The 10,653-nt window shown below is 45.9% G+C and overlaps 2 protein-coding genes across 2 annotated transcripts in view; one reads left to right on the top strand and one right to left on the bottom strand.

Annotated features, from left to right (window-relative positions):
* TRIM14 (tripartite motif containing 14) overlaps window positions 1-10,653 on the top strand; it is a 60,492-nt gene that overhangs the window by 45,492 nt on the left and 4,347 nt on the right. The window lies entirely within an intron of this gene.
* NANS (N-acetylneuraminic acid synthase) overlaps window positions 915-10,653 on the bottom strand; it is a 40,263-nt gene continuing 30,524 nt past the window's right edge. The window contains exons 4-7 of the mRNA XM_011939482.1: window positions 7,109-7,208; window positions 5,618-5,772; window positions 2,902-3,168; window positions 915-1,145 (exon numbers count right to left, since the gene is read on the bottom strand). Coding sequence (XP_011794872.1) covers window positions 936-1,145; window positions 2,902-3,168; window positions 5,618-5,772; window positions 7,109-7,208 — 732 coding nt within the window. The 3' untranslated portion in view covers window positions 915-935. The remainder of the gene's footprint in view (window positions 1,146-2,901; window positions 3,169-5,617; window positions 5,773-7,108; window positions 7,209-10,653) is intronic.

Raw genomic sequence — 10,653 nt, 5'->3', positions numbered from 1 at the left:
CCAGCACCGATTGTCCGGCACTCGCTAGTGAGATGACCCCAGTACCTCAGTTGAAAATGCAGAAATCACCGGTCTTCTGTGTCGCTCGCGCTGGGAGTTGGAGTCTGGAGCTGTTCCTATTCGGCCATCTTGCTCCCTTACATACCACCTTCTAACATATTGTGTGACGGAATCACTGTGGGGTATAGGCCCTGTTTTAGTTTCTCTGTCAAATGGAAACTATCCTGTCAGATGACTGTAAGGATTGGTGAATGTACCTGGAACATAGAATGCTCTCAATACATGCATAGTGTATTGATTTTTATGCATCTGCCCCCATCTGAATGAAAGTTCCCTGAGGAAGGGATTGGGGCTGTTCATGGCTATCTCCCCTGTGCCTGAAGCAGTGCCTGGCACACAGATGGCCCTCCGTATTTGTTCAGAGAAGGAACACATGCCATTTCCCTCTTTGCTCTGAGAGGAGAACCTTCAGCATTTTTCTGCCTACAAGATCCTTTGACCAATCCTTTCTCTGATGTGGAGTGACTACTATACAATGCCAACTAGACACAGAGGCCAAGGGCAGGAAAGGGATAAAGGCAATGGAGAAGTAAAGGGCTATAAGGAAGTGAGATCGAAGGCTTAAAGGAAAGGACCTGCGCAGCCAGCTCTCGCCCCTCTCTGCAGCCACCCAGCAACTGGAGGATATGGACTTGGTTTGGAACCACCCCCTCTTCGAAGCTGGCCAACTTGAAGCAGAGACTGCATCAATGGATCTTTTTCTCTCTCCAGTGGGCTGACACAGTGCCTAGCCCAGAAACGTCTGCTGTCTAAGGAGCGGGTGGAGGTGGATGACGGCCAGGTCCCTGGAGACTGCCATTCCTGCCCCCGCCTCACTCAGACACACCCGATATCAACAGCAAGGGAACTGAGAATTCACAGAATGGCACTTTATTTTAAGACTTGATTTTTTTGCCATGATTCTCTACCAATTCTTCCATGATGGTGTCATCTTCTTCAACAGTCACCAGGACCTTCTTGCCCACTAGATTAAATATGTCTTCAGGAGGATAGCCTTTGGGCTCACCCACCTTCACAGTGAGCATGTCCATTGTTAGAATGGTGCCTTCCGGAATTTTCACTTTGGCCACCACAGACTTGCCCAGCTGTGGACAAAATGAACATTCAGTGCCAGCTTCACAGACGTAACTAGTGTGCACTGCTTTACATTCCAGGTCCCTGATCAGTCCTCCCCAGGCAGTACCTCGGGAGCAGGTACTCTGTTGCCACCTACACTGCTCAGAATATCTCAGACATGGCAGGAATTCAACCAGTGTAGACTGAATTCAGAGACTCAGAGGAAGAGCCTTTACAATAAAGGGCAAAGGAAAGGGCTCAGGCTATGTAGGCGGAGCCAGGTTCAAATCCCAGTCAGTAGGGTAGAGGCCATGTTTTAGTTTCTCTGTCAAATGGAAACTATCCTGTCAGATGACTGTAAGGACTGGTGATATTATAGTATGTACCTGGAACACAGAATGCTCTCAATACATGCAAACTCTGATTCCTTTGGTCACCATCCAGCTCAATATCTCATTGTAAACATGGGGAAACCGAGGCCCACACAGGGTGGGTGGCTTGGCCAGGGTTGCAGACAGCCAAGATGAAACATACGAATGAGATTCTCAACTCCTGACGCACTGTTCTTCAGCGTACACACCTTACCGCCACTTTGTTTGGTAAAATAGATATATGAAGGACTCATAAGATGGTGACTGTGGCTGTTATGCAGATGGCAAGAAAAGGAGCCCCCGAGGAAGGGGCAGAGAGGACAGGCAGGTGAGGGAATGAAGGTTACCTGAACTCATGACCTTCTTCTCCATAAATACTTTCAAATAAATTATGTGTTTTATTACTCTATATCCTCCACATTAGAGTGCAAGGAATCAATTCTGCTTGGAATGTGGTGCCAGGGAAAAATGTCTGTCAAGTGATAATCATGCATCCTGTTATGTTTTACTGTCTGCTCAGAGAGCCAAATTAAGTGCTCAGCTGTTATAAAACTTAACTCTGGTTTCTGGTCTACTTCTCTCCTCTTTCCTCTATAAAGAAACTATTTCTTTTTACTTTATTTTAATTTCCTGGTATCGATGCATCTTTGATTTGGGGAAGCAGGTAGGCCCCACTAGAGTAAAAGATGACAGCAGTCCCAGGCATGCCTGGTGTTTGGTCTTTGTCTTGACCCCAACATCCTGCAGCAGGTTAGGTGTGTGTATGTGCCTGGCAGTCCCAGGATGCCGGCCTGGCTCTATGACTCACACAGCAAGAAGGTCCAGACCACGGCTTCCAGGAAGTCCTGACAGTCAGCAGGCCAGGCAGTGCTTCTAGACCTACCAGTCCCTCTGTCTGAAGGTCAGTGCTGCACAAGGAATAGCTGCATCATCACCCACCCACCTCTGCAATGACTCACTGCCCTTTCCACCAGTGCCACCCTGGCTTAGGAAATGTCACAGGCTCTTCTGGTACCTCAGGGAACACCTCGCCTAAATGTTTCTCAGGGTTTACCTGCTCCAAGGGAGCCCAGACTTGACTTATTCCAGGGCCTCATCCCTGTTACATATTCTGTAGTCTAGGAGTACTGGGGCCATGGGCTTCAGATAATTAGTGGAAGACTCTAATGTGACCCTAGGTGGCCAGAGAAACCACTAAAGTTCCCTTTAGATAACATGTTTCTCCCGCTGCTGCTACCGGCCAGAGTGACACGCACTACTGAAGAGGAGCCTGAAGAAGCTGACAGGGGTGGCAGCACATTCATCATTTCATCAGCCTGGCTCAGGGAGTGGTGGTTCTGACCATCCCTCTCAGGCCAGCCCATCCTGTTTCCGCACACGGCAGCAGAGCCGAGTGGAGTCCAGCAGGACGTACCTTCTCATTGCAGGCCATCTCACAGGGCAGCAGCTGCTTGGTTGGGGAGCCCAGGGCACGCTCCACAAGACGCACTGACCGCACCAGCTCAGCCAGTTCTCCAGGCTCCAGTGAGGCTGAGTGGTCACTCCCCTTCCAGGTCTTGTCCAAAGTTATGTGACGTTCCAATACCTTGGCCCCCAGAGCCACTGCAGCCACAGATATTGCTATGCCTGTTTCATGCCCAGAATACCCTATGGGAATGTCAGGAAAGAGCTTCTGATATTCCTTTAAAATGAAAAAAGAAAAATAAGGTTAAATATCATGGTGCTTTATGCATATTCTCCAGGGTCAAGCATATCTGGTTGAGCCCCGGTTTAGCCACTCACTAGTTGTGTAGCCAGGGGCAAGATACTGAGGTTTTCTGAGCTTGTCTTTCCTAGGGATGATGATAATACCTGCTGAGTATTGCTGTAAATGCATGAGAAGCACTCAGCACATTGTAAATGCTCTAAGAACAACGGTTACTGTTACTATAAAGAATGCATTTTAAGAATGTTTCATATTGCACAATACACTGAGAATAACAACTGTAAATGAATGTCTAACCTCATTCAAAAACCATCTGTCACATTTAATTAGCCTGAGCTACTGAAAGTGTGCTATATGCACAGATACCATCAATAATATACACAGCCCAATCTCAAAATGATCCTTTGGTGGAAATGATAAATAATCCATTATCTATAATTCACTGAATGCAACAAAAGACACTTTAAGATGGGTGAGTCTTGTTGGTGAGGGTGACCAGAAAGCTGAGTACAGTAGAAAGACTCAGGTAGGGTGTATTATTTTATTGTTATTGTTGTTATTTCTTTTTGAAACAGGGTCTCACTCTGTTGCCAAGGCTGGAGTGCAGTGGTGTGATCTCGGCTCACTGCAACCTCTGCCTTCTGGGTTCAAGTGATTCTCCTGCTTTAGCCTCCGGAGCAGCTGGGACTACAGGCGCCCACCACCACGCCCAGCTTATTTTGATATTTTTAGTAGAGATGGGGTTTCACCATGTTAGCCAGGCTGGTCTCGAACTCCTGGCTTCAGGCAATCCACCTGCCTCAGCCTCCCAAAGTGCTACCAGCGTGAGCCACAGCATCTGTCCTCAGGTGGGGTTTAACAAAAGGCTAGGAGGGTTAGGTGGCAAAGGCCTTGAAAACCAGGGTTAAGGGTGTGTGATGGAGTGTGGATTGCTAAGTTTGGAGATTCAAACCACTGTACTATGTGCAGGCCCAAGATGGGATAGGCTGGCAGAATAACTCCTGCAATGTGTAGTGTCAAGAGAGAGGACATGACAGCACCTTGAGTGGGGACAGAGATACACTGAAAAGAAAAATAATTGGGATCACGTCTACTAAACTGTTAATTATCGGAATCTCTGTGGGATGGGAGTGCAGGGGATGTTTACTTTTGACATTACATGTTTCACAGAAATCGTTTTTAAGTTTTAAAAATAACATGATTTAGGTAAGCTATAAGCGAAGCAAAAACAGAGAAAAAGTTTAGGTAAAAAAAGAAAGTTTAGGTAAAAAGAGAGCAATGTCAGTTTTCAAAAAGGCTAACTTTTTACAAGTTAATGGCTGTATAGCAACATGTAACAAAGCTTATGGGAAAAACAGAATATCAAATACTATGCTGAAAGGAAAAACAAAAACAACTGCAATATCAGGATTTTAAGTATGTGTGGATGGATAGATAGAATTCCATTAATGTTACTATAATGGTTTTAATGATAATTACATATGTATTTTTGAATGAAGTTAAATTTCCAGTGCTACAGGAGGAACTGAGAGAAATGGCATGAGACAATAAGAGACAAAGGCCTAGGGGGACATGCCCAGGTTCTAGTTCCAGCTTTGCCACCAAGCTGCTGTGGGATCTCAGGCTTCCCGACTTGAGACTGGACTTCACCATCTATGAAATGACTGTGTAGGCAAAATCCTGGGAGAGAGTAATTTCCCTCAAGGCTGTCACTGTAACTAGTTTGAGTCTCAGGGATGCTAAGATTTAGAAAATAAGAGAGGCAGCAAATAACAAAGCAAAAAAAGCCATAAGTTTCCAGAAGGCCTCCTATAACTCAGTATGAAAAAAGATAAATATTTATCTGTACACTAGTGTTCATAGCAGCATCACTCACAATAGCCAAAAGGTAAAATCATCCCAAATGTCTGTTGACAGATTTTTTTTTTTTTTTCCCCTGAGACAGTCTCACTCTGTCACCCAGGCTGGAGTGCAGTGGTGCGATCTCGGTTCACTGCAACCTCTGCCTCCTGAATTCAAGCGATTCTCCTGCCTCAGCCTCCTGAGTAGCTGGGACCACAGGCACGCGCCACCATGCCTGGCTAATTTTTGTATTTTTAGTAAGAAGGGGTTTCACCATGTTGGCCAGGCTAGTCTCAAACTCCTGACCTCAGGTGATCTGCCCACCTCAACCTCCCAAAGTGCTGGGATTACAGGCGTGAGCCACCATGCCTGGCCAAGAAAATTTCATTTATAGTCACCCTCTTTAGAATGTATGTGCTTCCTCAACTGCTTAGCTAGAATTTGATTTAGTAACAGCAAGACTGTCAAAGGATGTTCAAATTATAAAGTATGCCATCGTTTGTTAGAATTTTGGTTATAAAAAAAGACTACATCTTCCCCATAGTAAATGGCCCAAGAAGGGAACCCCCTCCCTCCTGCTCACCGAGATGACCCGCAGGTTGACGTCCTCAGGCTGGAGCGGGTACGCACTGGTACACTGCAAGAAGCAGAAGTTGGGGTTGAGGGGCTTCACAATCTGATAGACTTGCTTCATGGTGTCCATCGACTGCATCCCGCTGGAGATCACCATTGGGCGACCTGAGTAATCCAGCACCAACACCATCAGCACTTTCTCTTTAGAGGTTCTGACTCTCCCCAACACATCCCAACTGCTGGTCTCATCATTCAACTGAACTCCACAGATATCTCTTAAAACACTGTGCCAGCCACTGTGGGGGAACAGAGAGGAGCTTGTTGGGTTCCTGCCCTTGGCCACAGGGAAGGTGGGCTCCCCTCTGCCCGACAGTGTTCTTGAGCAAAACGAACTGAATTAAAGAGGCAGAGGAATTTCACACTTTCAAGAGGAAAATGAGTATCTCATCTGATTAATAGGTTGTATACCATGGCAGTACAGTACAATGAGTGCTGATTCAAGAGTGTGAGTGTGAGGTGTGGAGCTGCCACTTCTAGCTGTGCCTGTCCGTATACTGTCCGTCTCTAAGTCTCAAAGGCCTCCCCTATGAAATAAGTATCAAGCATCATAATCACGACCTGTTTCAGTCCTAGGGGTGTTATGATGATCAAATGACATTGTTCATGTTGTAAAACCACTTTACGTGATCATGGCCTGCTGCAGTCTCAGACTCAAGCAATCCTCCTACCTCTGCCTCCTGAGTAGCTGGGGCCACAGGTATGCATCACCATAGCCAGCTAGGTTTTATATATACTGTCGTATCCTTCTTATACATTTTAATTAAAACATTTTCTAAGACAGGTGCAGTGGCTCACACCTGTAATCCCAACTCTTTGGGAGGCCTAAGTAGGAGGATCATTTGAATCCAGGAGTTCAAGACCAACCTAAGCAACATAGACAGACCTTGTCTCTATAAAAAAAAATAATAATAAATTCTTAAATTTAGAAATTAAAAAAAAAAAAAAAGACAGGTGCAGTGGCTCACACCTGTAATCCCAACTCTTTGGGAGGCCTAAGTAGGAGGATCATTTGAATCCAGGAGCTCAAGACCAACCTAAGCAACATAGACAGACCTTGTCTCTATAAAAAAAAATAATAATAAATTCTTAAAAAAAATTTTTAAATGTCTTACAAAAACTCATATTCTTAATTTATTTTCTTTCAACTTAGCATACAAAAAGGGGAAGTACAGGCTGATTGAAAAGAGGTTTCTGGCAGGGCACAGTGGCTCATGCCTGTAATCCTCGCACTTTGGGAGGCCAAGATGGGAGGATTGCTTCAGGCCAGGAGTTCAAGACCAGCCTGGCTAACATAGAGACAACCCTGTCTCTATTTAAAAAAATGAAAAGACTTCTAAAATTTGTCTTCATGAAATCTGCCTCAAAGTGGGCCACCATGCAGGGAGTAAACATATGAAGGTTTGGACTCCCTTGGATTTTATGTCAAAAATTAGACACTTACCTTTTTTGGCTGTCTTTTCCAGATAAGGAAAATTATTAGTGTCTCCAGATCCAACTTTGAAAAATGGAACATTCAGTTCATGCAGGAATTCAACTGCCATCTACAAAAATCAAAGAGGGAGCTCCTTTTCACCATTGTTCAAAAACACTGTTGTCATGACAGGTGACGAATAACATACAAATAGAAAAACCCCTCTTATGCAGCAGAGGGACTCTCAAAACTTGAAAGCGGGCAAAGATTTGTTCTCAGTCGTTTCATTCAAATGCAAACATTCATTCTCATCCACCCATCCATTAGTCCAACAAACATTTGGTGCTGGTCTTTGCTGGTGACAAGAATCTGGAAAAGGGCCAAGCACAGTGGCTCACGCCTGTAATTCCAGCACTTTGGGAGGCGGAGGCGGATGGGTCATCTGAGATCAGGAGTTTGAGACTAGCCTGACCAACATGGTGAAACCCCATCTCTACTAAAAATACAAAAATTAGCTGGGTGTGGTGGTGGGCGCCTGTGATCCCAGCTACTCAGGAGGCTGAGGCAGGAGAATGGCTTGAACCTGGGAGGCGGAGGTTGCAGTGAGCTGAGATCTCGTGCCACTGAACTCCAGCCTGGGCCACAGAGCGAGACTCCTTCTCAAAAAAAAAGAAAACAAAAAAAAAACCACAATCTGGAAAAGAATCTTTCCCCTGGCCAAACCCTACCTGACCCAGGGGCCCAAGGGCAAATGAACAAATATGAATAGTCATGACCTAATCCTGACCCAGAAAACCAGGCAATGAAAACGTGAATAGCCTCAAAGGCTTTCCCCTCTACTCAGCCAGACAAGCAGGAAAAGGGGCTATTTCAATCCTTGGTGAAAGGGGGAAAATGGAGCATTTTTTCACCCGGCCTTTACACAACGATCCAAGGCTGGCAGGGCCCATTCAACCTGAGCCCTTTCAGGCCTCAAAGCACACTGCCCACAGAAAAGTGAACCTCAATCACGTTTTCAGATACAACGTCACTGCCTGAGGTTACCTATTTAGGGCTCTTCAACATCCTTCTCTAGTATTCATCAACAAGACTCAGGAAACTGGTAAATGTCAGCAAATGCTTGCTGAAGGAATCAGTGCATCATAAGTTATAAGAGTAAAATCTCAGTTTGCTGTCAAATTATAAGAACTCAAAAACCTTTTATTATTTCTTTCCAGCTTCAATAAGGTGTAATTTATATACTAAAAGCTGCACATAAAGTATGTAATTTGGTGAGTTTGGACTTAAGTATACACTACTGCTACCATCACCACAGAGTAATAAACATACGCATCACCTTCAAACGTTTTCTTGAGTCCTTCTGTTTTGAATTGAAGTTGGAAATCAAAAGTCGAAAAAATCAATGTCTCTGAATGGTTCCAAATATCTTAGTTCTAAAATGATGCCTGTGACTCAGAAATAAGTTAGGGCTTAATGAGTTTCTCACACTTGATCACGTGCACACAAATCTTTCCCTCTCTCAGGGATGTTGCTAAAATGAAATGCAAACTCTTGATTGGTCTAGGACCAACCTCCCTTCCTCCCTCCTTCCCTCCCTTCCTCCCTCCCTCCATCCCTCCCTTTCCTCCCTCCCTCCATCCCTCCCTTTCCTCCCTTCCTCCCTTCCTTCACCATTCTTACTACTCTTCGTCTCTGCTTTATTTTTAACTCTTCTCCTTTCCCCTTCCATCTTTTTCTTTTCTTTTCTGGTAGAGATGGGGTCTTGCTATGTTGCCCAGACTGGTCTCAAACTCCTGGGGTCAAGCAATCCTCTTGCCTTGGTTTTCCAAGTAGCTGGGACCACAGGCATGTGCCACCACATGTGGCTTTTTTTTTTTTTTTTTTTAATTTGCTGTAGAGGTGGGGTCTTGCTATGTTGCCTGGGCTGTTCTCAAACTCCTGGCCTCAAGCAGTTGTCCCACGCTGGCCTCCCACAGCGCTGGGATTACAAGCTTCAGCCACCATGCCCAGTACCTTCCATACCTTTCTACCTCACTCTTTCCTGTTTGTGTCTCATAACACTGCTAACTAGCCCTAAGACAGAACTGAAAAAACATCAGTTTTAAATATATTTTTTGAATAAACTCTAATTTTCCTACCCTTCTCGCTCCATATGGCAGATGAAGAGATTGCTTTCTGTTTAAAGAAGGAACCTTCCACTGAGTTTTCTTTTGTATAATGTTCACCTTGTGAGAGTCGGGTGTAGCCCTCCAGGGCATAAACAGATGCAGGAACCCCCTCAAGAGAAGGGCAGAGAGATCAGGAGCAAGGAGTGGAGACAAGTGCAGAAAAAAAAAATTTTTTTTTGCAGAAGCTTACCTACAGAGGCTGTAAAATCTGCATGGAATTCTATAATTTTCAAGTAAGGAAAAAGGCCAATTCCTGCTGGAAAGGGAAGGGGCATCTCATTTTGCCACCTCCTGGGGAGCCACCGCCACCCAGTGGCCATTTAGAAAACTGCCACTCAGAGCCATCCTGCAACGGGAATCTGAGAAATCTGGAAGATTCTTTCAGCCCTAAGACAGTATCGCTGTGCCTAGGGGCTACTACAGGCTAGGTCAGCAACTGGTGACCCCTTTCTCTTCAGGGACTCCTTGACTTCCCCTAGCTTTCCCACCCTGCTATTGGGTTCCCTCTCTATCTGGGGTTCTGTGCAGCCCGGCAGCCTCAGCACTCCTCTCTCCCTCCTGCCCCATAGCACAAAGTCTGTGGGAGTCTGAAGGGAGCTCAGCCATGTACAACTATCCTCTGGCTCCCAGCTGAGTTCAACATGCAGAAATGGGTCCCATGGATCGCCTCATTTGGGAGAAACACTACCCTGCCTTAATGCCTTCTGAGGGTCCCAGTAAATCAACTTAGCTGAGTTCCAAACCCAGTGTTTCCCAAACTTACTCGCTTCAGAACTTTTTAAATTCTGGCCAGGCACAGTGGCTCATGCCTGTAATCCCAGCACTGTGGGAGGCCAAGGCAGGAGGATCATTTTAGCCTAGGAGTTTGACACCAGCCTGGGCAACATGGCAAAATCCTGTTTCTACAAAAACTATAAAAATTAGCCAGGCGTGTGGCATGTGCCTGCAATCCCAGCTACTGGGGAGGCTGAAGTGGGAGCATTGCTTGAACCCAGGAGATCGAGGCTGCACTGAGCTGAGGTCGTGTCACTGCACACCAGCCTGGGTGACACTCTGGGAACCGCTGATCTGAGTCAGGGGTAAGGAAGGAGAGGAGTAGAGCTGAGATTTTTCTAAAGTCCCCCCCTTTCCCCTCAGTTTTTGGACCCTGCAGGATAAAAAAGAAGCCCAGGCAAGGCACGGTAGCTCATGCCTGTAATCCCTGTAATCCCAGCACTTTGGGAGGCCGTGGCGGGCAGATCACGAGGTCAGGAGTTTGAGACCAGCCTGGCCAACATGGTGAAACCCCACTTCTACTAAAACTACAAAAAGTAGTCCGGCATGATGGCATGCGTCTGTAATCCCAGCTATTCAGGAGGCTAAGGCAGGCCAATTGCTTGAACCTGGGAGGCGGAGGCTGCAGTGAGC

The sequence above is a fragment of the Colobus angolensis genome, unplaced genomic scaffold (genome assembly GCF_000951035.1).
Source record: "Colobus angolensis palliatus isolate OR3802 unplaced genomic scaffold, Cang.pa_1.0 Scaffold181, whole genome shotgun sequence".
In the NCBI taxonomy this organism is placed as follows: Eukaryota; Metazoa; Chordata; class Mammalia; order Primates; family Cercopithecidae; genus Colobus; species Colobus angolensis.
Note: the sequence above shows the minus strand (reverse complement) of the source record. Positions and strands in the feature narration are given on the sequence as shown.